At 50.0% G+C, this 24,824-nt stretch overlaps 11 protein-coding genes across 11 annotated transcripts; 1 reads left to right on the top strand and 10 right to left on the bottom strand.

Annotated features, from left to right (window-relative positions):
• Positions 1-160: 160 nt before the first annotated feature.
• Positions 161-1,243, bottom strand: ASPGLDRAFT_62609 (uncharacterized protein; the record flags this gene model as incomplete). Its single annotated transcript, XM_022548548.1, has 2 exons — positions 161-459; positions 508-1,243. 2 exons carry the CDS (start codon positions 1,241-1,243, stop codon positions 161-163), a joined length of 1,035 nt encoding a protein of 344 aa, XP_022405671.1.
• A 2,122-nt stretch (positions 1,244-3,365) lies between these two features.
• On the bottom strand, positions 3,366-4,121 carry ASPGLDRAFT_21183 (uncharacterized protein; the record flags this gene model as incomplete). The annotated part of the gene is made up of 1 exon (XM_022543069.1): positions 3,366-4,121. One exon carries the CDS (start codon positions 4,119-4,121, stop codon positions 3,366-3,368), a length of 756 nt encoding a protein of 251 aa, XP_022405670.1.
• Positions 4,122-5,297: 1,176 nt separating this feature from the next.
• On the bottom strand, positions 5,298-7,773 carry rim8 (pH response protein PalF; the record flags this gene model as incomplete). The annotated part of the gene is made up of 2 exons (XM_022543068.1): positions 5,298-7,256; positions 7,312-7,773. The coding sequence occupies 2 exons, from the start codon at positions 7,771-7,773 to the stop codon at positions 5,298-5,300; spliced, it is 2,421 nt and encodes an 806-aa protein (XP_022405669.1).
• A 1,125-nt stretch (positions 7,774-8,898) lies between these two features.
• ASPGLDRAFT_114945 (putative GAJ protein) lies at positions 8,899-9,588 on the bottom strand (the record flags this gene model as incomplete). Its single annotated transcript, XM_022539647.1, has 1 exon — positions 8,899-9,588. The coding sequence occupies one exon, from the start codon at positions 9,586-9,588 to the stop codon at positions 8,899-8,901; it is 690 nt and encodes a 229-aa protein (XP_022405668.1).
• Positions 9,589-12,464: 2,876 nt separating this feature from the next.
• On the bottom strand, positions 12,465-13,243 carry ASPGLDRAFT_30741 (uncharacterized protein; the record flags this gene model as incomplete). The annotated part of the gene is made up of 2 exons (XM_022543974.1): positions 12,465-13,051; positions 13,108-13,243. The coding sequence occupies 2 exons, from the start codon at positions 13,241-13,243 to the stop codon at positions 12,465-12,467; spliced, it is 723 nt and encodes a 240-aa protein (XP_022405667.1).
• Positions 13,244-13,459: 216 nt separating this feature from the next.
• On the top strand, positions 13,460-14,948 carry ASPGLDRAFT_115210 (WD repeat protein; the record flags this gene model as incomplete). Its single annotated transcript, XM_022539671.1, has 2 exons — positions 13,460-13,698; positions 13,751-14,948. The coding sequence occupies 2 exons, from the start codon at positions 13,460-13,462 to the stop codon at positions 14,946-14,948; spliced, it is 1,437 nt and encodes a 478-aa protein (XP_022405666.1).
• Positions 14,949-15,014: 66 nt separating this feature from the next.
• Positions 15,015-16,060, bottom strand: ASPGLDRAFT_30739 (dual specificity protein phosphatase family protein; the record flags this gene model as incomplete). The annotated part of the gene is made up of 3 exons (XM_022543973.1): positions 15,015-15,484; positions 15,551-15,828; positions 15,876-16,060. 3 exons carry the CDS (start codon positions 16,058-16,060, stop codon positions 15,015-15,017), a joined length of 933 nt encoding a protein of 310 aa, XP_022405665.1.
• Positions 16,061-17,639: 1,579 nt separating this feature from the next.
• ASPGLDRAFT_40908 (uncharacterized protein) lies at positions 17,640-18,226 on the bottom strand. Its single transcript, XM_022545294.1, has one exon. It carries the CDS (start codon positions 18,069-18,071, stop codon positions 17,646-17,648), a length of 426 nt encoding a protein of 141 aa, XP_022405664.1. The 5' UTR covers positions 18,072-18,226; the 3' UTR covers positions 17,640-17,645.
• Positions 18,227-18,777: 551 nt separating this feature from the next.
• On the bottom strand, positions 18,778-19,809 carry CweA (putative GPI anchored protein; the record flags this gene model as incomplete). The annotated part of the gene is made up of 1 exon (XM_022543972.1): positions 18,778-19,809. The coding sequence occupies one exon, from the start codon at positions 19,807-19,809 to the stop codon at positions 18,778-18,780; it is 1,032 nt and encodes a 343-aa protein (XP_022405663.1).
• ASPGLDRAFT_186904 (uncharacterized protein) lies at positions 19,683-20,529 on the bottom strand. The gene is made up of 3 exons (XM_022543043.1): positions 19,913-20,529; positions 19,803-19,855; positions 19,683-19,749 (listed from the first exon to the last, which is right to left on the bottom strand). Exons 1-2 carry the CDS (start codon positions 20,428-20,430, stop codon positions 19,825-19,827), a joined length of 549 nt encoding a protein of 182 aa, XP_022405662.1. The 5' UTR covers positions 20,431-20,529; the 3' UTR covers positions 19,683-19,749; positions 19,803-19,824.
• Positions 20,530-23,529: 3,000 nt separating this feature from the next.
• ASPGLDRAFT_21175 (oxidoreductase, short chain dehydrogenase/reductase family) lies at positions 23,530-24,567 on the bottom strand (the record flags this gene model as incomplete). The annotated part of the gene is made up of 4 exons (XM_022543067.1): positions 23,530-23,730; positions 23,786-23,899; positions 23,951-24,062; positions 24,113-24,567. The coding sequence occupies 4 exons, from the start codon at positions 24,565-24,567 to the stop codon at positions 23,530-23,532; spliced, it is 882 nt and encodes a 293-aa protein (XP_022405661.1).
• Between the last annotated feature and the right edge of the window lie 257 nt (positions 24,568-24,824).

Below are 24,824 nucleotides of genomic sequence, written 5' to 3'. Positions count from 1 at the left end.
GATGTTGAGGGAATTTGTTATGTGGTTTTGTACCAATACACTCCATTCTATATACAGGATTCAACTCCATTCATGGTACGGCCATGCTGGTATCATATGCAACGGGGGGGAATCATAACACGTTATATACAGCCAAAATCAGACAAAATGAGGTGCAGAATCACATATGCAGAGTCTCCGGCGCAAAAGAGAATGGACTCCGGGGTAGATCAGGGGATCTCGGACTCAGCGCCTTTGCGAATAACTCCTCGCCAGAGTCTGTGTTGGACGGCCCTGCCAACGAGTTCATAGACGCGAATCCACTGCTGCTGTTGTTGGCGTGTTGTTGCGCTTGAATCGACTCGGGCGGCGCCACAGCTTTCACCGCAGGCGGGTTGGGATTGTGGACGTTATGGAAGGAATTAAACGACGAAACGGCGACGTCTGGCGATTGAGGCGAGAGAAGACGAGCAGCAGATCCTATTACCGTTAGCCCTGCATTCATCCCAATAAGAAAGAACAACATACCCTCCCTAGGCGACAACCCCTGCTCACTAGTCTGCAACTTCAACCCCTTAAGCTTCTCTCCCAACTTCCCACTCCCACCAGGCGACACCGGCGTCGTCGGACCCATAGGGTAATTCCTCCCATGACCATGGCTTCCGTTCTCATCATTACCAGCATCCGCATTAGGTCCCAGTCCAAAATGCGTCTCAATCCACTCCTTCTCCTGCACAGCCATATGCAGCGCAATGCCCTCCGCATTACTCAAACATTCCTCCCGGATCTCCTTCTCAAGAACCTGCAGCCTCTTCTTCGCCCATATCGTATGCAACACGCCCTTTTTCCCAGCTGACCGACCGGTAACACCTAGTTCGGGCGGGAATATCGCAGGGAGCGGGTTCAGTTGGATCGTATTCCTTTCCTCCCCCGTCTCTGTCTTTTCACTTGTCGATGTCGCTGTCGATGTCGAATGATACTCCAACGTAACAGCCGGCGGAATCGTCACATCCGGCGGCAACAAAAAGTAAAACCTCCTCGTACTCTCACTCGTCTGCTCATCAGCCGGCAAAACAGCCTTCTTCCCTTCCCAGAACACATGCCATGACCCCGCCCTGCTATCTTCCCATTCGATCATGAGGATCTTAGTCCCGTCGTTCGCCTTTCCGGCTTCGAATTCGAAGCGGGCCAGCGCTGTGATGGAGATGTTGCTTGGGGTGGAGGGCTCGGGGGCTGCGCTGTCGGGGGTGAATGGGGCGGTCATTATCGCGGTGGTTTAGTTGGTTGGAGCTTGCTGTAGTAGCGTGGGTTGGGCGGTTAAGCTGTAGGATCGATGGTGTTGGGGGACTGGGGGACAGCCGGATTGGGTAGGTGAGGGGGGTTGTGCATGAAGAGGTTGGCGGTTAGTGATGATCTGTAGAAGCTATCCAGAAATGCACATAAGTATGGAGTAGGGAAAAAGTTGGGAGAGAAAGAGGAATGAATATTGGAGATTGAGGGGTGTTCTAAATATAGAGGCTTGGCATCTGACCATTATTCAGACCGATGCTGTCATTACAATAAGCCGAATACATATTACTGTACTCTGTAGATGGATTCGGCTTGCTATGGCTTCTAGCTATCCAAGTTCTATCTTACATGTCTGTACGGGTACACTACACGGATAACAGCCGCACAGTCCAAGCTATTACCATACACGGACAGCCAAATAAAAACCCCGGGACAGCCAGACCATCCCACAAAGGAAACCAATCAAGCGACCAAACCGACCACTTACAATCTGCAGAACCCCGGAAACAAAGCCTAATGCCGACTGACTGACCTCAGTGAAGTGACAGTGACGAGTGATGAGAGCATCGCAGAACTGCAGTCTCATTGGTGGCTGCCCGGATGCATCGTCACAGCGTCTGCTGCCTGTCTGTCTGTCTGTCTATCTGTCTAGATCTCAATCTTTAGCTGCTGTCAGATGTAGTCAGAGAATCCGAATGTCGCCGGTGATTGATTGCACTTGTGCTCCACGGATACTCGGTGTTGTGTTGTATTTTACAAGTATACAAGTACTTGTATATGGGTGCTCCGGTCCAGTTTACTTGTAGATGAATGTCGTGGTGACTACTCAAACGGTCAATTCTGCAGAACAAGCATGTACCGGGGCAAACTGTGATGAGATTCTCACCTTGCAGGATCTGTGATGATACTGCTTTAGCCCCTCTTCTTGTTTACCCCTCCGGGTGTTTATGCTGTACACCTTACTCCGTAGTCTGGTTCGGGATATCTGATTGTATTGTCAGTTTTCCTATACCTGAACAGACTTTATAGAGAAAATAACCACCCTTATCTAAAATCCATCCCCTAAATCTTCCATACAAGCACAAAAAAATACGAGTACTCCGTACAAAACACCCAAATCAAAAACCAATAACCCCCGTCCGATCCTACCGCATCTGTACTAGCGCCGGCGCTTAACGAGCACTTCTCGATGCGCCGGACACCATCATTTGACAACAAATGTGATGCAGTGAGGGGTCATTCTTGAAGAGCTTTTTATAGCACCCAACTGAGAACAAGCGCGTTGTCGACCACTCAGAGCACTTATTTGCTGACGGGGTGTCCGAGCTGAAAGTCCATGTGTTGATTGACTGTCTGTACGGTATGGGACGGTATGGTACGGTACAATGTATTGGGTTTACAGACCTATCTATGCACTTGTGTGTATGGAGTACAAGTTGTTTGTATAGTGGGGTTATCGAGTCAGTATACAAACAACTACCGATCCTATCTCCAACTAACACAAAATACAATGACACACTCATCGCGTACTCCGTACATCCGTAGCACAACCCAACCGCTTCTCACGCAACACACCCGAAAAAGCCAGAACAAAGAAAACCGGACCCTTCCCCGTCCAATCGCCGGGAGTACCAAACCCCCGGGTCTGCCACAGCGCACTATCACCGCGTATCCAAACACCCGATGAGCTTTCTTTGGGTTGAAAGGGACCACTTGTACACGTGGACGGCGCGGATCCCGTGGATCTTAATAGGTTTGAGAGGTGATTATGGGATGTGTCGAGGTCAGTGTGTTTACGTACGCAACAGGGCAGGGAAGAGATGGCGCAGGAGGTGAGTGTGGCCAGTCGGAAGGAAAGGATGGGCCAACAGTACAGAGTACAGGCTTTAAAGTGATCGGGGATTTGTACACCGTAGAGCAGGATCATTTCAGGCATTGCATTGCATGTCATGTCATTAACCCTACGTTACCGATGCGTACTTGAACTTGTACCACATAGACACAGAAACAAAAATATCAATTGAACACAAAACCCCAAACTCCACATGCTAATCCCAGCCCAACCCACTAACCCAAACATAAAGAAAAAAACCAAACTAAACATCCTTCCCCTCATGATACCTCCTCCTCTTCCCCTTCCCCTTCGGCGGCGCCTCCAACTGCATCCTCTTATACGTCACCGTCCGCGTAACAACCTGCCGCACACTAACCGATCGTCCACCCCCGCTGTGTGTGGCAGTCGTCGCACTCCGCGGCTCCATGTATCGTAGTTTCCAATCCGATGGCGAAAACGGAGAGCGTAGAGTCGTCGCACTCCGCGGGGCATCAGTTGCCGAAGTCGTGATGGGTGAAAGATGCATGGATGGCGGAATGCGTAGTTGTCGGAGACTTTGGTGCTTTCTTATTGCGCCTGGTCCTGAGGATGTTGGACCAGTACCCGTGGCCGTAGCAGGTGGTGGCGGCAGCGTAGCAGACTTAATAGGCGGTTCACGCTCATGGAACCCAAAGGTCCCACTAACCGCACTCGCCGGCTGCGAAGTCGTCGTGGACGTAGGCGTCGGCGCAGAAGTAGGTCCTTGACTCTGTCCCGCAGGCCCCGATGGTTTATCAAACTGGAACCGAGGAAAGCTAGTCCCCGCGCTGACGGGACTCGTGAACACCGGTGTCATGGCCTTGAGGAACTCGGTGTAGGCCGTTGGAGGGGTGATGGGTGTTGCAGTGCCCGGTTCATGCTTGAGGGTGTCTGGGGTGATAGAGGGTGTTTTGGCGGTAGTAGAGTCGTCGTGGAGTTCGGAGGGGAAGGTGGCTGTTTTGGGTGTTTTGAGGGGGTGGAGGAAGGGTTTTGCTGGCATTTTGGCGTGAGCACTTGGACCGTGGTAGGTATAGTAATAATATAATAGAATAGTATAGTATAGGTAGGTAGATGTAAATGTAGGCGTGGTTGTCAGAGCAGAGGGAAAGCGCAGTATATAGCCTTCAACAACGAACGGAGACACCGAATAAGGGGCAGCCCAAACACCAATCCTTGCCAACAGCAAGAAAAGAAAAAGAAAAATGTAAAAAAAAAAAAAAAAAAGCGAAGAAAAACGATGAGAGGATGAAGGATTTATCTCTCTGCTAATGCGGCGGCTAACGTATCGTACCGTCACGTAATAACGTGTATTATATCGGTACCGTATTGTAAGCCCTAGGCCACTGCATACAAAGTAAACATGACACTTCGACGGACATTTTCAGACTTTAAATATGTTCAAAGAAAAGGGTCTAGAGTCTAATGATAATAGTCGCGCGCCAGGTGAATCAGTTACGGTGCAATTCTCCTCCAACACTAACCAAACGACTTCTCCGTTTCGTCCTCGCGCTATGCGAGACTCCAGCATCGCATCTTGCATTGCATCGCATCAGCGCCTCCGCAGCCAGCGCGTTTCGGTCGTCAGGACGACAGTTTATTTATCGCATATATCGATTTCGATATGAACGCTTCGTTGGCTGGTGTTCTTCAAAGGGAAAGATGGTGAAGCGGATGTGTTGCAGAGTCGGCTAGTTTCGTCAATATCGACACATGATATTGGATATTGACTGGGGTGTGATATATTCGCCGGGCGCTATCTTGATCATTTGAGTTCTGCAACGGGACAGGGGTTTGGGTTTGATATTGTGGTGAATATTGGTATTTGTTTGTGCTATTATGCGGTGCTCAATGGGGAAGTTGCTGCGAGATTAAGGAAGTCAACCGATGTCTGGCTGCAGGTTGTGTTGACGCGGCGTTTATGGCTAGTTGGGTTGAATGAATAGTTACGGAGTTTGTTAGAGATAGATGTGCTCGTGTGACTAGAGATACTGGCAGAACCATTATATGCTGGAAGTGATTTACTGTGGTCGCACTCGATTAGATTAGAATAGACATTCAAGATGCTTCATCCCATAACATAGTGGTATCTTAAACAATAATAATAACAACAACTAAATGCACACATGCAATGCTTATACTGTAAATGTAAAGAAATCCCAAATCCAGATGCAACAGGCTACCGCTGATACCGCGGCAACGATTCATCCCCATTCGCCCTCCCCCCAACCAACTCTTCATCCTCATCCAGAACCGGCGCGCTAGGTCCTTCTTCAACAGGCGCCCCATTAACATGGTGGGACGACTCCGGGTCCTCAGGTGCACTAGTCTCCATCATCAACCGCTGGCGTTCCAGTTCCAGTTTGTCGTCTCCATGTATCGGTGTAGAAACAGGAGGCGCGCTGGGCCCGTCCATAGGATGATGCCAGTGTTGTCCTGGCACAATTGTGTGCACAGACTCCGCGGACATGACGGCTGGAGATATCCCATTCTCACGGACGGGAGCGGAGGAGACGTGGTGGTAGCCGTTGATATGGTCGTCTTCGGGGAGGACAGGGGCTGTTGGGGCGGCCATTTCTGCTGTTGAGGGCCCAGCTTCTGATGACTCGGGCGGGCGACTGGGGAGAAGTGTTTCTTCCGCTTGTCGGAGACGTGCCTTTTCATCCATTGGTTCCTCAGCTTCTGGGGTTGCAACCATCGGAGCAAAGGGTTGATGATGGTAGTAATGTTGTGACGGCTGCCCATAATTCTCCGCATGCTCTCCCCACGGGGCCTCATGGGAGTACTCGTACCCATAGTCCTCTTGGGCCGGATACTGATACTCCTCCGGGGCGCTGGGTACAGAGTTCGGATCCTCCGGCCACTCACTTCCTTCGGCGACAGGCGCGTTCCCAACCGATGGTGGAAACTCTGATCCTGGAGTCGCAGCAGGCGTATTACTGCTGACAGTAGTAGCAGCCCTGACACCATTCACCCGCTGCGAGTCGCGGGTTCCAACCACAACCTCAAATGCCACTGCAACCACACCTTTTGCCCGCCGGATCTGGTCAGTATCGAGGATGTTGCCAGCCCAATTGGAAGTGACGGCGTTCGTCCCACTAGTATCAGCCGGGTTGAGAATTTGCCCACTGGGCGAAAATGTGCTTCCGCTCGAGACCATATTGAGCCGTGGTAAAAAGCGTTCTGGGGACGTGAGCTTGCCTCGAAGATCTGCAACTACCTCTACGTAGTATCGAAAATGGATCATGCCGCCTGGTGTGCGTGTGATGGTGGGAAAGGCATCCTCGGGAATCCGGATCGATGTCCGGACGACTGCGGTCATGTTGGTCGGGTCGACGATTAGAGGCGCGAACGATTGGGACAGGTCTTTTCGGAAAACACTACTGCTGCGGCTGGTGCCTATTGTCAACCCCCCAAGACCTGTACGCGATTTTGGATAACAGTCCTCGTAGATCGGTCTCTTGCCATCGTCCGAGTATCCAACCGGGATAGACGGGTGCATGTCTACCCGACCCTGGCGGTATAGAGTAATAATAATGCCGTGCGCACTGCGCACCTGCCTACAATGGTTAATAGTGACATGTACAGGTAAGGAATCTCCTGGCAGCACGCCAGCGCGCAGCACTTCGGTTTTGGCGGTGATAGTTTTATCCGGGGTAGAGGGCGTGATGCTCCGTGTTTCGCTGTTCCGCATTCGTGTACTCGCGGAGGAACTCGGGTCGCTACCGATTTGGAAACTCTGACTGCTATTGCTGAGCCGACTGGAGGAACTGACGTTACTGGGAGCCGGACTGAGTGGAGCGCGATGATCCGAAGCCGATCCCCCACCGTTCATCGAAGGCTCTCGTGAGAGCGTATCTGCTGTTGAAGAAGCTGCTGCTGGTGGCGGCGTTGTTGTTGTTGTTGTTGTTGTTGCGGTTACTGTCGAATCTGTCGCTGGCGATTTCCCTTTGACTCTGGATTTCGAACGTCTGGAAACAGGTTCCAGGGTGACGATGCGAGCTTTCGGGGCTGGAAATGGAGCTATGTCGATGTTTTCGAGGAAATTAACGCGTCTTTTGCAGGATATGGTCGGGTTGATTGTCGTTGGTTTTGTTAGGGTGGACGTAAGCATATAAGCAATGGTCCCTCGTTCAAACTGCAGTCACATCGTTAGCATATGCCGGGGAGGGGGTGCCACGAATAGAACGTACGTTGATACTGCTGGGCAGAGGATACGGCGGAAAGCCCATCTCGAACCGGAACTTGTAGATGCCCTCCTTGAGACGACCCTCTCCGCAGAGGACAACCTCATCTTCGAACAACGTAGCCAAGCCATTGCCCAGATATTCCGAACCTCGACGACCGCGCCCTGGCCCGAGAGATCCCACATCCGGGCCCGCCTCGCTAGCCGGCACCGCATTTCTGTGTACCTTGACCACCCCATGCAGACAAACAACCAGATGTGTGATGCGGACGGGTCGTACAACGGTCAGAACAACGGTACCTTTGATCGCATCGCCGGGGAAGTAGGAACGCCAAGGATCGTCGGGTTCGATGTAGATATCGCTAATGCTGCGATTGCGGTGACCCAGCTGCGAGCGAAAGCGGGATAGAATGGAGTTGCGAGTGCGCGATGACGAAGAAGGTCGAGCGCCAAAGGAGTCGACTGACATGACCTGCAGTCACTCCTCCGCCAAGTCCGTGCAAAACGGGGGGCGAGGAGGGGGAAGAAAGAGAGGGACGACGGATGGAATGTAAGGAGTAAGCGTAAGCGGGGGAGTATGTTTTGTTGTTTCCTCGCACACTCAACCCAGACGCACGGTAACTTTTTCAAGCACCGGTATAAAGTCAAATGTATGCCGAGACCAAGGAGAATGAATGCCAAGTTGAACGATATCAAAGAGTCGTGATGAAAGAAGGGGACCGGTATGGCAGGGAGAAGTCAATTCCCCGACAGGTACGAGTTCAATCCCAGCAGTGCGTTCTCGAGGCGTTTCAAGATTCGAGACCGGGTGATCAGTCCAGTATAAACCAACCAGCTGTCGAGGTATATTCTGTCCGGCGTCGTCGGGCGCAAAACGTCAAAGAGACACGCAGCGATAAGGGGCCGAGATCGCAAGACTTTTCTCCTTCTTTTCTCTTTGTAATTTGTATTTCCAACCAGATAGACTCGGATAACGGGGAGGGGGTGTGATTTCTTTCTTTTTTTCGGTCGACTCGCTCCAGGGATTCGAGGGAGAGGGGGGAGGAAGGATTACGATGCAGAGCGTGGACTGGTCGGCCGCATCGTTTCGGACGTGTCGATGAAGGAAGGCAAAACAATTTCTTCCCCGCCCCGGAAAGAATGAGATAGGCGCTGGTAGAGTCGAGGGTTTAAAAAAAGCGACGTATCAAAGGTGCAGGAAGTGACGGATCTATTGAGTCGGAATCGGGATCGATTGTCGGCGGTCGAATACCGGAAGGGGACGGAGACGCGGTCGAAAAGAGAACAATCGAGAGGAGAGGAGGATGCGGGTAAAAAGCACTCTCTCAGCAATATATCCCGGTTAATAGCAAATGCAAGGAAGATAGAGAGGAGATAGAAGGAGGTGTCGATTCTGGTGGTGGTGGTGAAGGGAAACAGTTCGCGATAAGCAGCGGAGGCGGAGAAAAGGATTCGCGCGTTTGGCACAGGTCAAGCTTTTGCTTTCTCTTGGGCTCTCCACTAATATTAATGTAGCAGTTGGCCCGTATGTCGTGGGGGTAAAATCCGTACACGGTTAGGATTATGTACATGCTCTGCACTTGTACACAGAGGATTATATCTCCCGCAATCCCTCGCCCTCCACGTATTCCTCCCCATAACACTCCTGCTGCACCGCCGCGATAATTTCCCGATCCCCGCCGGCCAGCCTACCCAAGTACTCCTCCAGAATGTAGATGTTGTCCGTCCACTCCTGCACCGTCTGTCGCAGCATCTCCAATTCGGCCTTTTTCTCCTGCACGCTCTTCCCCTCTCCATCCCCCGTAGACGACATGACACCCTTCCACTGCGCCTGTAATCCCTGAACAACCTTCTCTAATTCCCCTTTCTCACCCAATAGCCTTTCTCTCTCATTCTCATTTCCGTCGCTGTCGGCCTCGTCCCCGCTCCCGTTCGCTTCGGCCTCCCGTTTCGCCAACTGCTCGGCCAAATACGATCCCATTTCGTCGTAGCTCGCTTGGGCCTTCTCCACTTCCTTCTGTAGTTGACCGAGACGAGTCTCCCGCGCTTTTTTCTCGTCGCTTCCGAAACACCAGTACCAATTCCCGCTTCCGATTTTTTCCACCCGGATGAGGTTTTCGTCCGTCAGGTTCTGGATATATTCTTTGACTTGCATGCCGTTGATCGAAGCCACGGAGGGGAGCATTTTCTCGAGGTCTTTGAGCGTGTGACAGGTGCGGGTGGAGCGAAGGTGGGAGACGATGAGGTCTTGTTTGGCGCTTTTGGAGAGTTTGGGGGGCTGCATTGTATCGAGTAATTAGTTTCTGTCTTTTTGTATTGCTTCTGTTTGATGCTGACTCGTGGTGGGTAGGCAGACCATGGTGCTTGTTGGTTAACGGCTGTGGGAACCGTCTAAGACTTGTAGCTTTCTTGTATAGTTGCCAGTGATCATAAAAAATAACAGAAATACAAGTAGAGATATAATAAATATCTGTGGTGATTCTGACGATGATTCAGTTGTTGAGACGAAAGAGACGTTGTCGACGAGTGACTGTCTGCCCGTTTAGGAAATTGAAGAGGCTCAACAATTACTCCGGAATTTTACTACCATAAACAAAGCTTTTTAGTTTTCTTGATTCTAAGATAATTCAACAGATCTAGTGTATAATCATCCAATATTATCGGCAATAATAAAATTCGAAATAGCCCATGGAGCAGAAATGAAGCTATCCCTGTACTGTGTATCTGCGCACGACAAGGTAATGACAAGATAGAGCAGAGGAAGGATTATTGACGGATCGGCGCAATGCAAAAGATATCCTATGATATCCTCTTCCTCTCCCTCAGCAGTAACTCTAACCAAGCTCCATGTCAGGCCACTATCCCGCGCTGCACGGAGCGGCAGGCGGAGGATTGCCAGCTCATGTTCCCAAATCGATAGTCATCCTCCGACTTAACAAGGATAGTGAATATGAGAAGAACGATCTCTCTCGGTAGCGCAGAGAAAGACATTTTCGATGTTTGGTACGAGCAGTCCTCGAGATCGTCTCAACTGCCCGGTGTCTCATGGTAAGCAGTAACGTGATATCAGGGACGGAGAAAGCCCCTGGCGTTTATTGGTGGCTTGCGAATGAAATGACATTTGGACAATGGTAGGGTTGCTGGATTTTCTCTTTACCGGGAACTGGATTCAGAAGCGTGCATGGGGACGCATCAAGAAAAGATTATCTCGAGTGGCAGCGTAGAAAAAGACATTTTCGATATCAGCAGTACGAGCAGTGACCAACCTTGTTGGACCTGAGAGGAAGAACGGGATATCAGCTATCTAATTTTAATAGTAGAAAATGGGCCTCAAACAGGGTTACTGGAGTATTGTATACATACCTTGATTCTTCCATTGATATGGAAGTAAGAAACAACAACGAAACGCCCTCTCCAGCAGCATCTAGTAGTATTTACAAAAGTTCCTCTTCTGTCCAATCTCCCGCATCAAGCAGGAGATCAAAATGTCAAGCTCTTTCTTTCAAGCAAGTTATATTGTCTGAATAATGATAGGGTTATACTGCGGGAGTGTATAAAGCCGCTTGCACGTTTGGGCAAGCGAATTTAGATCCTTCAGGTTATATCCATTCAAACCTTGGAGGAAATCTGCAACGATTAGCAGGACCTCATTGGTGAGGGAGAGTAGTTTCGATTCTGAATATTCGCCGTTGGTGACTAGAAAGAGAGGCAGGGTGTCAGCCATCTAATACGGAGAGTGAAAAACGATCTCCAGACAGGGTCACTGGCGCATTATATACATACCTCGATAGTATGGAAGAAGGTGATGTGAGTAAAGGAACAACATCTGGTGCCTTGCAGTATTGCAGATGAAATTGTGTTCGGGCTAGGGTAGGAATGATCTAGACCAGCCTGCACGTTTTGTTTGTAGAGCAATAAATTATATAGCTGCGCCCACGGCCAGAGCTTTCTTTGCCGTCTTTGTCGTTCCTTGGACTGTCGCAAAGGAGATCGCATTCAGACAACGGTAGGGAAATACAGCACTAGCCTTGACGCTCTCCCTGTAAAGAACCGGATACCGTGTATAATTTTCGATAAGCTTTGATAAAGCGTCGATATGTCGGTATGGATCCGGATAGTTATATATTGGCGAGCACGTCTAGCCAATGAGTTCATGTTTCCAATTCGTTCACTTTTCGTCTCAAAGCACGTATCCGTGTCGACCGTTGATCGCGCCTCCTCGAGCCATTTGACTTCGTCAAGGGGTGCGTCCTATAGGCTATTAGCTGATAGTGGACGGAGAATCAGGACCGAAGACAGGCTTACCATTTTAGAGATGGTGGATTGTGAGATATGAAGAGATATAAAGAGATCAGAAGTTAAAACTTGAGTGGCGAGAAAGTTCGAAAAATCCCATGCAGCGTCTCGCTCTCGATCGGTTCCATGCAGTATCCCATGAAGTCTAAGAACATGTCGCCATTCCAGACACCGCCGATGAAATATATACACGAAGCGCAACCCATTCACCGCCTCAGGGCTCTGTATAAACCGCGGACTGCCTCTTGGAGAGGGTTTGTTCCGCGTTGCGAAGAAGAATTGCCATAGCTATTAGTCGAAGATAGCCTTTTTCTAGTAAGAGCATTAGCTTTATTGTCCGGTCTCCATGGGTTCTTAGCACTCCTTACTGTTCAAACGCCAAAGGCCAGTTCACTGATGGAATGTCGTGGTCTTTAGCAAGGAGATGTAGACGATAGCACCAGAGACAAAAAGGTGGTGATAGCTTGGGCTTGAGGACATATATATACTAGAACGATTGAGGGTAGAGAGAAAGAAAGGAGATGTTGCCCTCGTTTAGTTATCACATAACGATTAGAAAGCCTGTCTATCAGACATAGGGGAGGATACGAAGGGCCTTATATGTGAAAAGTCCGGGAGGAGAGAAGGAGAGAAGGCGATGGAAAAGTTTGCTGCTCGTAATTGCCTGTCGGAAAGATGCAGAAGTCTAAGAGTATGACTGGTATGGAAGAGCGCTGGTAGGAAGACATATTCCAGGCATGATCCTTGGAACCAAATGGGTTGCAGGCCAATCAACGCAAGTAAAAGATCATAGTTATATCGCATTATGGGTATCATATTGTAGCACACGGAAAGCAACAGAGCAGAACTCATCCACTCATCGAATCATTCATCAACCTCTACCCGCAGTTTCTCATCCGGCTCCGTATCCATGTCAGACGTGCGAGACATGAGACGCGGCCTCTTCGACCGCCTCCTCTTAACTACGCTTTCCAAATCATCTCCCGAGCTGACCATCGTACTACTTTCCCGTTTGCGACTCATCCGCCTCTTATGTCTCATGGAGGGCAGCCGCTCACTATCCGAGATCTCCTCTCCTTCAACCAATACCAAGTCACCGGTTTCACCCAATGACTCCTTCGCTATCTCCTCAAGAAGGATCCCCATTGCAATCAAAGCCGTCTCATCCATGCTCTGGTAATCCTCTTGTCCGCGATCAATCGTGGCATGGTCGTAGAAGTCGGCTGAATAGGCATGGATCGACTCCAGCAGATCGGAGCTAGGGAGCGGGCAGGTAGGCGGGAGGTTCTCGTGCGCGAAGTAGAAGTCTGTTTCCTCGTAGCGGGTTGGCGCATTTAGTCGGCGGAAGAGCACTTCTTCGGGCCGAACTGGGTTCGCGCTGGCGGATGTTGTATCTCGGTATATGGAGGAGTAAGGGACTGCGGAGAGGAAGCCGTGGGAGTTGAGGCGACCTGCATTGAACGGTTAGCGCATTAATATCGCAATTAACGGGAGAGAATAAATTCACCAGCAACAGCATCATAGACCGTGGCTTGTCTCTTTTGTCGCGATATTCCGGTATCGAAGGTCTCGTCCACTTCATCTTCCTCTGGAGGCTGGACGAAGTTGTTCTGGCTCAATGCCAGAGATTTGCCGTAGGACATGGCCTGGTATGCGTTTAATTTGCCCGTACCAGAACATTGGGAGTTTTCAATCCATTGTTTATCCGAAGCAGGAATAATTCAGTTCGTCAATTCTTTCATGTGGTTGAGATATCCCGGTGCAACATTTGTCCGTCCCCGCTGACGTCGAGGCGCCTGGGGCCTCTTAGGGATATAATCCTCAAGATTCTTTGGTTATTTATGAATAAGGACAGATGAATGAATTCGTATATTCTGAACAGGGCCCTCGGGTCTATTTCACCAACTACCTTTCACGTCGCTCAAACTACCCGCCTGGTTCACCATCTTGAGCCCGCTCCCAGCATTCGATTCTCCAGTCGCAAACCTCGGCAGGTAGGAAACACCATCGAAGAGAATGAAGGGGACCCAGAAAACGAGTTACTGGCGCACAAGTCTGGTGTGAATGTGCTGGCGATTGACCAGTTCGAGGGACGATGGTAAGCGACAAGTCCGCATCACCTCTTGAAGTGCTTTGGCTAAGCCAGACAGCATGGTATCCGGAGGTGCAGACGCATCAATTCGACTATGGGACTTGGAAAGTCGCGGATCAGAAACGAACCACATCCACACGGCTAGATCATCTGTTACCAGGGCCTCACATGAGGGAGCGCATACCCATGCCATCACGTCCATCTCAATCTACCCCTTCGATCCAGTCCCGTCTACTGTGTTGACAACCTCGCACGACGGCACGCTCAAGCTCTCGGCCCTGGAACCGGAGGTGATTACGCCAGTGCATACCTTCAACCTAGGCTGCACGCCATACTCGCATTCTCTCTCGTCACATTCTGGATCGACACTGCTCATCGCAGTCGGCACATCCGAGAAATCGGTCCGACTACTAGATCTACGCACGGGTCTATCGACACACGGTCTTCCAGGACATAGCTCGTCAGTATTATCTGTCACGTGGGCTCCTCATCAGCCGCACATTCTCGCCTCTGCCTCTGCTGATAATCGGGTGATTATCTTTGATGTCCGTCGAGGAGGGCATAACTCTGCGATCGCGACGCTGGACATGGATGATGCAGTGGGTATGGTCCATCCACAACTAGCTCCATCATCAAATCAAAGCCGACCGATGTTTTCGCGACATGCGCGCGCACATAATGGTGCTGTCACGGGCGTGCGGTGGACATCCAACGGTTCGCATCTGGTAACTACAGGTCAGGACGCACGGATACGAGTCTGGGATGTGACAACAGGCGCAAACACCCTAGTCCACTTTGGTCCGCGCGTGCGCAATAGCGCTTCCTCGCATTTAGCGGAGCGAGTACCCCTGCTCATACCACGGGGTCTCATGGCACCAGGGCATGAAACACTGCTCTGGCCCAACTTCAGCGAGAAGGACGATCGCGGGGAGATCTTCATGTTTGAGCTACGTGAGGGATCGTTTATCAAGCGCCTCAAGGTACCAGGGTTAATGGCCGGGCGGCAGCAGTTCCAGGGCCAGTCCACTGCGCTGAGTGCCGCGCGGATCAACGATCTCGCTTGGCGAGGTAATGGAGCATCTGGTGAAGGTCTGGAAATGTTCTCAGCGCATGGGGATGGAACTATTCGATCATGGGTATCTAGAGAACCAGAAGGAGAGCCAGATGAGGCCGAGGAGGCCGAGCAGGCTGATCGGAAACGTAAACGAGATGTTCTAGAAGAGCTTTATCAGGGATTCGTAAATGATAATCCATAGTCTTATTCTGCAACAATAGTTGTCTATTCCATATCTTCGTCATAGAACATCTGAAATAGAAATCAATCACACCTGGTCGCCAGCACTAGCTAAATCCGAACAGGGGGTATCAACATCTGATTCTGGGGAACGCTTTTTTCTTGCACTCTTCGACATCATATCCAAATCTTCCCAAGCCAATGGCACAATAGGTTCATTGCCCATTAATCCCTTCTCCTTCAACCTCTCCGCCCGTCTGTCCAAGTATTCCTGATACTGCAGTTTTGGCGCCTTAGTCTCAACATTCTCATAGACCTCATATCCCGTATCTTCCCAGACCTTCAGTTGCTCTATAAAGTTTGAACTGGGCTTGATCCTCCGCTTTTCCTTCACCATTGCCAGAGCGTCAAAGAGAGGTATGCAATGCTTCCGCATGAGATAACCGATCATGATAGTTGCAGAGCGCGAGACGCCTACATCGCAATGTACTAGAATGACGTTGTTCGAAGTGTGCGTCTCAAGGGTTGCCGTCTCTGATGTTGTCATCTCGGGCGTTGCTGTAGTCTCCGGGGTCTGCTCGTCTGTATATGTAGGGATCGAGAACAGTTGTGCCTCCTACTCACCTAATGGTAAGTGCTCAATGCGGTTAGCGTTTGGTGAAGTATCTGCCTCCAAGGCCATCGTCTCCCTGGTTGTAATCGTCTCTGGAGTCTGCTCGACCTCCTTCTCAGTTAATGATGAGTGTTCAATGTGGTTGTCATTTCTCGAGGTAGTTGCTTCCGGGACTGCTGAAGTACTTGGCGCTGCCATCGTCTCCCGGGCTGCAATTGTCTCTGGGATGCGCTTGGCCTCCTGTTCAGAGGATGGTAAGTGTTCAATATGGTTGGCGTTTTCGAAGTATCTGCCTCCGCGTTTGCAAGCGTCTCCAAGGCCTGCTCCCCTGCATACATGGGCAGCTCTGGCCGCTCAACCAATGCCAAACGTATCTGCTCCTCAAAATCGATGCTTTTCAAGAAATTCCCAAATGCAACAGTCTCCGAAGTTCGCCCCTCTGCATCTGTGAACAGGGACGATGCTGGCCGCTCAAAAAATGATGAGCGCATCCGTTTGATGAAGTCGCAAGCCTCGGTCATATGCTGCAGGAGATCTTGGGTAATAGCATTCACTATCACTAGGCTACAAGACGGGGCTACCAGAAGCTGGCACTGCTCTATATGCTATCATCTCAATTCACTACACACCGAGCATCTCTTTTCCGTTTCCCCATAGCAGCTACGTACATGCACAGTAGATCCATCCTGTAACGGCACTCGACAGCAGCCTGTCTTATGGAGGAGCATAGTATCAAATCAAGTGGCTTGATATTCCAGGTATTTTCGTCCTGGGCAGCTTTTCTCGTTCTCGAGTGAGTGTACCCACTTAGGTGGCCGTGATAATTTTATATTTTGTCCGTATTTACTTGCGAAGTAAAGTGAATGATCACCCTCTCCGTAGACCTATACACTAGTCATGCTCAATTTAGCATCGTTCCCTTCTACTCTATCTCAATACCGCCATATTCGGCCTCATACAGCATTCCTGAATATCCAAATCATCACCCCCAATGGGCAACATCGACAAGTGCCAGAACCCCCTGGGTCTCCTCGAGATCGAATACCCCGTCAATGAGCAGTATTGCGAGGTGACGGCAGTCCCCGGTGCAATTCTGCAAGACGACCTTGTCGCTCTTTGGGCCCACTCAAGGTCTGGGGACAGGTACATCGCCATGAGACTCCCAGGCCTTCGACGATTCTTTGAGAGGTTGGCGGCGCAGGGCATTGGATACAGCATGTAATACGAAGGTGTCGTGTTCAAGTTCATGGAGCGTAAGTTTCCGACTGGGTCTATGGTTAATGAGTAATACTAACATGCAAATACAGAGGACTTCAAGAGCGATGGCGCAAGCTCTCCGATCTCAAACAACGACCCTGACCTCTGATATACCTTCTCACATTGAAGTCATCCTGCTTCATTTCCGGAACGCAGTTTTTCTTTGTTTGTTCCTCCAATGCGTCATTTTTGTCTTCGAAGTTAGGTTCGGGGAGACAAAATCGGTAGGCTGAGGTTTGGGCTAGAAGCTCCGCGATGGTTGGATGTGGATTGGGAAATCTCGTCTCTGTGGTGAATGAGGATCAAACCTCTCATGGGCTAGTTGTTCCGCAGAGTCAAGTGTTGGCATCGTTGGAGGAAGCCAGCGGGAAACAATGGCGCCTGAGCGGTTAAAGCAATTCTAGAAATCCCCCTTCCTTGCGTTCAGTCGTTGCTCTCTTGGTTGTGATTCTTTAGGCGCTCCTTCTCGGCGGCAACTTTGTGCTTTTGTCGCTGTTCATGCTTGGGTTTCTCAATATCCCTGAGGACGAATTAAAGTACCTCCTTGCGTGCGCCGCGCCAAAGAGCCCTGCGGGAGGATTGGGTATCCAGTGGTAAGGGTTGGAAGGAAGGATTGGGATTCGGAGTGGCATGGACAAAGAGATTCTCACGAGGAATCGTCGATGTATCTATGCAGCAATATTCCGACTCGCTATTCTGCGTTGTCTGGTGCTGTAGTACCAAGTTCAAAGCCAGGAAATGCCTACAAACCATTCAAAAGCAATAATCCATAATCATTTCAAGTTAAGTTCATTTCCATAAAATAATACAAAACATCAATCAGAAATTAAAAATACCGAATCTATCCCCCTAGTTCCTCCCCTCATGCTCCCCAATCTTCTCCCCCGAATCCTCATCCTCCTTCGCAAACCTCTCAAACGCACTTCGATTGTGACTCGCATGCTTCCAATTCCTCCCATCCCCCCTCGCCCCCGGATCATTCGCCCCCTGCGTCCTCTTCCCTTCCACCCCCGCCCCAATACTGTTCCCCGTGCCCGTGATCACCTCACCCGTAGCACCGACATCACGGGTGGATCGGGGCAGGTCGGTGGCGTTGTCGGCTGCAAAGGCGGAGGTTGGCTCGGCGAGGCCTTCGTTGTCGAATTGGGGGTTTTCGGAGCGTTGGTCGGGGCGGGGGACGGAGGGGATGAGATTTTGGATGCCGGCGTTGTTGGGGATTGTGGTTCCCGAAGGGGCCATTTCGGAGAGGGTGCCGCCGGCGTTGGGGTTGGACATTATGGTTGTTTTTGTAGCGTTGTAAATAGAATAGAATAGAGTATAGTAGGTATTGTGGTTGTGGTTGTTTGGTGGTAAGATATAGTATGCGGAGATATATGTATATATAACCGCAGATATATATCTCAGATCAAGAATGCAAAATAGTAAATGATTTATTCTGAATCGACCAAAACAACACCGCAACGCCTCTGTATATATATCCCAATCCATCCTGTGATGTCACAGTGTAGTTGCTGCTTTCCCTTGATCCTCGCTTGGAACATGATGGGATGATGATATCAGATTGGCCACGCCGCAACCGGGCAGCATTAGGAGAGGACAAGTACCATGGAGGTATCATACTGGTTTGTGATCACGATTATACTGGGGAAGGGGTAGTAAAAAATGGGTCTGTAGTGGTTAGGGTGATGTTATTCGCCGTGGGTTTTTATGACCCTGTTTTGCTAATGGGGTGATGCTGGTGAGTTATGTACGTATTACTAATGCGCATAAAACTGCAATCCAGGTTCGAAGCTATACTACAGCACAAATATTGCAAAGTGCATAAATCTCATATTAAGTCGATATAGTAACGTTGTATCAAATTATTTTAACCCTTCCAAAGGAGTGATAACAAACGAATAGAAAAAAACAAAGATGTTATAAGGTACAAAACCAAGCTTCTACGATACAAAACACATCCGATCAAGCTCGATCACCACATTTAAAGAGCGTAAGCCAACACAACAAGCAATCCGCAGACAACAGTAACAATGCCAGTGTTGGGAGCGAGCTGAGCACCAGCACCAGTGAACGAAACACCAGCGCCAGGAGTGCCGTAGGTGCCGTGGAAGCGAGTACCGTCAGCACCGCTGGGGTAGGCAGACGAGGACGAGGAGGCGTGCAGCTTGATGGAGCTGTGCGACGAAGGAACGTGGACGGGGATGACGTTGTAGGTCATGGGTCCGTGGACGGTCGAAGTCGAGGTGGTCACAGGCACGTGGGCGGCAGAGGTGCTAGTCGGGGCCTGGGTAGACGCCGGGATGAGGGCTGAGTGAGCGGACGAGGTGTGAGGCGCATTGGAAATGTGAGCCGCAGACGATGTGTGAGGCACGTTGGCAATGTGAGCCGCAGAGGATGTGTAAGGCGCGTTGGCAATGTGAGCCGCAGAGGACGTGTGAGGCGCGTTGGCGACGTGCACCGTAGAGGACGTGTGGGCAGCGTGGGCCGTAGAAGAGGCTTGTGCGATGTGGGCCACAGCCGGCGTGGTAGCCGGAGCGTGGGAAGACGACGACTGCGGCGCGTGAGCGGCCGGGTCAAGGCCGATGGGGTGCGACGTAGGAGTGTGCTTGTGCTCGTGCTCGGGAGTCACAGTCTTGGTGATGGTGTGCACGACGTGCTCAGTCCGGGTCGAGCAAGTCGGGACAGCAGAAGGGCCGTGGTCTGCAGGCTTCTCATTCGAACCCCCGCTGAAGAATGGGTCGCTCTCAATGCTGGGCGCATCCTCACCAGGACGGAAAGCACGCGCAGCGTGAGCCATGGGAGGGTGGCTCGCGGGACCGGGGCCGCCGTGGGGCCCGCCATGAGGGCCGCCATGAGGGCCACCGTGCGGGTGAGGGGGACGGTCAAAAACATCTTCAAGACCGGCTTCAATGTGGTGTTCGAAAGCTGAACCGGAGTGAACTTGCGCCTGCGCCTGCGCCTGCCCCAAGGCGGCGAGGATGGCAATGGGGATACCTGCGCTGAAGCCCTTCATTTTGATGGTAACTGATTAAGAGATTGTAAAGGAACGGTGATAATGAGTGACAAGTGTTTGGGAAAGGAAGGGCAGCTGCAAAACGAATGACAGAGCAGTGCACAAGGCAATCAAAGGATAGCAGTTTGATGGGAAGCTGGGTTGCATTATCTCGGACATCATAGTGCCTTTTATGAGCCTCAGTGCTTCTGTGTTTTCATGCCATTGACGTGTGGAATGTCGCATTGGCGTGGTAAACAAGCGTTGTCCTGCCGAAAGATTCGTCTCCAAGAATGGAGCGTCGGACAGCGGAACACTGAACTTGAGATCAACAAGCGCGATGGCGCGGCATTCTTCGTTTAAAGAGAAATTGGAATGTTGTTCCTGCGTAGTGTATCTCCGTACAGCATCCCTGCGACGTGCCTTGATCGACCCCTTCATTCTGGATCGGGGGCACCATCGGGCATAATTGTATCGGAGAGCTTCTCCTGGACACGCGAGATGTTCATCGACCATCGCCATGGCATGCCATTCCATGGCCGAAATAGCTACAAATAGAACATTCCCAGCAGCGATGGACAGCCAGATTACGAGGACTGATAGATCACGGAATGTAACTATCGTCGCCAATACAGCCGCCATCCTACGATATATAATTAACTACACAACATCATAAGAAATATGGTGAAAAGATGTATCCCGTCATCGACATTCCCCCCTCATCGCCCTCACTGAAGAGGACCCAACGAGAGGCGAACTTCCTATCAAGGAAATTGTTCTCCAGAACCGAACGATCCGAAGATCGAAGGCAACTCATCGCCGTGGATTAAAAACTGGACGATGGTCGTGGCAGGTTCTGTTAGCTTTTTCGATGTATGGAGAAGAAAAGAAAAGAATTCCAGATGTGCCCGAGAATTTTCTCCTTTTATAGTGCACTTTCGGAATGACGGGGAATATTGTTCCGATCAGACTAAGCGAGATGCAAATAAAGCAAACAATACGAACAAAACAAACATCGCAACCATGTTATCGATCACGATAAGGGTTTGTATTATTTTCCACCCAACTCCTTGAGCTTTCTGATGACCATCTGCACATTCGGCATGTCCTTTCCGAATTGTGAGGGCCAACAAGAACCCCTCACGCAGAATATATCTGGGCAAAGTAGTCCTTGTCGGTGCTGATCACCACCCACATTGAATGAACATATTATACCCGTTTTCGGGCAAAGTCTGCAGATATGGACTGTAGTACTCAGGAGCCAACCATAGTATAGTGCTGATACATAGGTTAGACTTCAATAAACAAACCTCTCCGCGAATAATATTGGAACGTGTCACTTCCTATTGACAAAAGTCGAATTAATGTACAAATAGATGTTAATTTCACTCCCATTTTTAACCCATCAGGCCAAGGAAAGTGCCGCAAATGGAGTCCAAGCAATCAAAATATGCTAACAATTCCCATTTGACAAGCTTCGTCACCTTTCCCCGGGGGAGCTATCATCCCTCTTTTGGTTGCCATATTATCTTATACAGTAGCCATATACTAAAATCCACAGCACTCCGCAGTATCCTCATTCGACGGCATTGTGGCTTTCAACGCGGGGTCTCGCAATCCCGCACAAGTATTTTCACTCAATGCCAAAAGTCTCATCGGAAAACCCGGAGAATCATTCAAAGTTCTCATACTCTAGGCCCGGAGAGTCGGTTACTCACTCTTGATTGTCGGGCATGTTGAATTGTAGAGAACACTAGAGCTGTTACGGAAAGTTCACCTTTGAGCAGACAGGAGAAGGGCATGAAAAGTTGGAGCTTCGTATATTCAAGTACCGATATAATAGTGAATTGGAAGTATCAATATTCCGATGAATGGCCAAACTACTATCGTTGAAGCCTGGAGCTTGCCGTGTCTTTGGAAATCAGTGAATTTGACGTACTCGTGGCTCTCCTTGAGAATTACTCGCCGTAGAGCGTAGAGTAACTACCCTCCGTTTGAAGAATGCGACAAGGGACCTAGAATACTGGATATGTTGGTGTTACGCGACATTTTATGTCTCCCCCTAAAGGAACAGGTAGTCCTATATGTCCGAGAACCGCAAAAAAAAAAAAAAAAAAAAAAAAAAAAAAAAAAAAAAAAACCAGCACAGTTTATCTCCTTGCATCATGGAAAATGGCCAAACTTCAGAGTGCGTGACCTCTCACAACTTGTGATCTCCTCTCCTCTTCGTCTTCAGAAGTTCCTAAAAACTACATAAGCAGTGAAGCTTGCTAGCAGCAAGATACCTCAAACAATAAGCAGCAAGGAGCATGCCTAATGGCTGTTGGCTCTCAGATCGGGAAGAAATATTGCCCTCCTCTCCTATTCCATCATGGTTAGTCTCCAGCCCCATGTCTCTAGATGAATTGCTCACTGATTATATTGGTTCTACAAGGCACCGCATATGCGTCTCAATAAGGAAAAGGCGAATGATTTAGTCCGAAAGTACATTCCCAAGATCAACCCCACGACTGTTTCTCTTGTCCGGCAGCTGGACAAGTGGAAAACCGCCCATGGAGACTCTAAAGGCTCTACGGATGGGCGAATTCCTCTCAACACGACCGCCGACGCATACCAGGTCCGAGTTTATGTCTCATGTTTTGGGCTCTTCGTGGAATGGAAATTTCCTGAGGAGCCCACGCGGCGCACTAAATTTTCAGCGATGGAGTCTCTGACCCAGGGCCACCTGTGAATACCCTATTTTACACATAGGATTGATGATGGTATTGTAAGGTTCCTTGGAGAGACTACTGTACGTTGTGCTAACCCTTAGTACGTTAGGAACCTTGGGCATATAGATTACGGATACATGGACGTTGAAAGGGATTTTTCAACTGCTCAGTCTCATCTCGCGTATACGACTCATGTTGAGTTATTCCGTGAACCTCTGTAGAGAAGATGTGCTTGGTTGAGTGATTCACCTGGACATAGGATAGGAGAACTGATAATCTCTAGACGATGGGCTCATATGTTGCTTTTGACACGAAGTTATAAATTAAAGAATGCTTGTCCCAGAGACCCGAAAGCAATGCTACTGGAGCCTCACCGTCTTTCGTAAAATCTTCTCTACCAGGAAAGTGTCTAGGGCCAATACTATTACGTGGACATTCGCACGTCCTAGCACGTCCAGTGTCCAAGCCCTAGAAACCTTGGTCATTGGTGTAGATCTCATGGAGATTACGATTCTAGAAAGACTTTCTGTACAGCTACACGATCCCTATATCCAACTACCCCTTGTCTCTTAGTCCGTCCGTTCCTGCAGAAGTATCTGAGGACCGACCCGTTGTCCGCTCACATGGACATAGCACCTGCACCTTTCGAATGACGTTGTAGACACATGGAGTACCGGGGTGGATACCTCGCATATAACTCCGCCCTACGATCATGAAACAGCACTGAAGCTTTCTACCGTCATGTCGCGTGGTGAGAGTTCTCTGTTACCATACAAAGTAACTGTGCCTATACCTTCCTAATGCGGTAATACGGCCCCGGGATCTCCACAGTGGAGCTAGGCTGATTTGGGCTAGCGCGATCTGTCTGTTTTGGTTATTTTGGAGTAGAAGGAAGTATATGCAGAAAGTGCTCCAAATAATGGATAATATCGTTGGCTATGACTATACTCTGTAGAATAATGACAGTAATGATACAATTGGACATGAAATCATTCTATTTTATCCCGTCTATTCTATATTATACAATAACTTAAGCAGAAGCACAGTGACCACCATCAACCCGCAGATCTGCGCCCGTCATAAATGAGCTCCCATCAGCCAACATATACACTGTCGGCGCCTTGAAGTCCTCTGGAGCTCCCAGACGGCCGAGCAGAGCACCCCGCATCCAGATCTCTTCGACCTCGGGCTTCTCCTGGAGCAACTGGTCGGTCATGGCGGTACGGATGTACTGCTTGAGTTAGCTTTTGCATGTCTATATGGGGAATTGTGGGGGTGGAGCTTACTCCCGCAGAGAGGGTGTTGATGCGGATTCCGTATTGGCCCCATTCTTGGGCGACGGAGCGGCACATTTGGTGGACGGCGGATTTGGAGGAGTTGTAGGCGGTGCATGTGAGGCCCTGTTATTGTTAGATAGCTGGACGAAGGATAAGGAGAGGATAGTAACGTACGCGGTTGGCAATGTCGCCGGACATAGATGCGATCATAACAATGCTTCCAGGGGTGTTCTGCTCTTTCAAGATGTTCGCGAAGTGCTTCGCGGGGACAAATGTGCCAATGACACTACTAAATTAGCATTCGCCTCCGACGACTCATGGAAGATAAACACTCACTTAACCTCCATCATCTTCCGGAATCCGTCAATCGGGTACTCCAAAGCCGGAACCATCTGTTGAATACCAGCACAAGTGATCAACCCCCGCATGGGCATTTTACGCTGTGCACTCTCCACCGCAATCCTTTCCAGAATTGTTTTTGTGTTCTCTTCGTTCGTAATGTCACACTTGACATAAGTTGCCTGAAGCCCCCGAGCCGTAGCAAGCTTCTGTAAAGCGTTCCACTCGTCTTCGCTGGGGTTCGGGAGGAGATCGAGACAGACGACGTCACCGCCGGCTTCGACGACAGCGCTGGCAAGGGTGATTCCGACACCGCGACCACCGCCGGTGATCACGGTTGTCCTGTTGCCAAGGGAGAAGAGGTCGGAGGTGCGGGCGAAGCCGGCGGGTGTTTGGCTCGTCTCGGGGACGGGGCCGGGGGTGGTGTGGTCGAGGCCAAGAGAGGGAGACATTTTGGTTGATTGCGAGGAATTGATTGAAGAGGTCGTGAGTTATTGCGGGCTGGATGAGCTAGTTGTGGACCGAGGGAGAGGACGCACCTTTATACCTGTTCCAATTCCACCCAACTCGCTCTCAAAAAGCTGCAATCTCGAACATATCTTTAATCCAGACAGTTCATCAGTGCTTCCAATTTCCCAATACGGAATACATGCAGTGATGGATCCCGCATCGTGGAGGCGCGTATATCTACCCGATTCGGTAACCTATC

The sequence above is a fragment of the Aspergillus glaucus genome (assembly GCF_001890805.1).
Source record: "Aspergillus glaucus CBS 516.65 unplaced genomic scaffold ASPGLscaffold_1, whole genome shotgun sequence".
Taxonomy (NCBI): domain Eukaryota; kingdom Fungi; phylum Ascomycota; class Eurotiomycetes; order Eurotiales; family Aspergillaceae; genus Aspergillus; species Aspergillus glaucus.
This window is presented reverse-complemented; position numbering and strand designations above follow the sequence as displayed.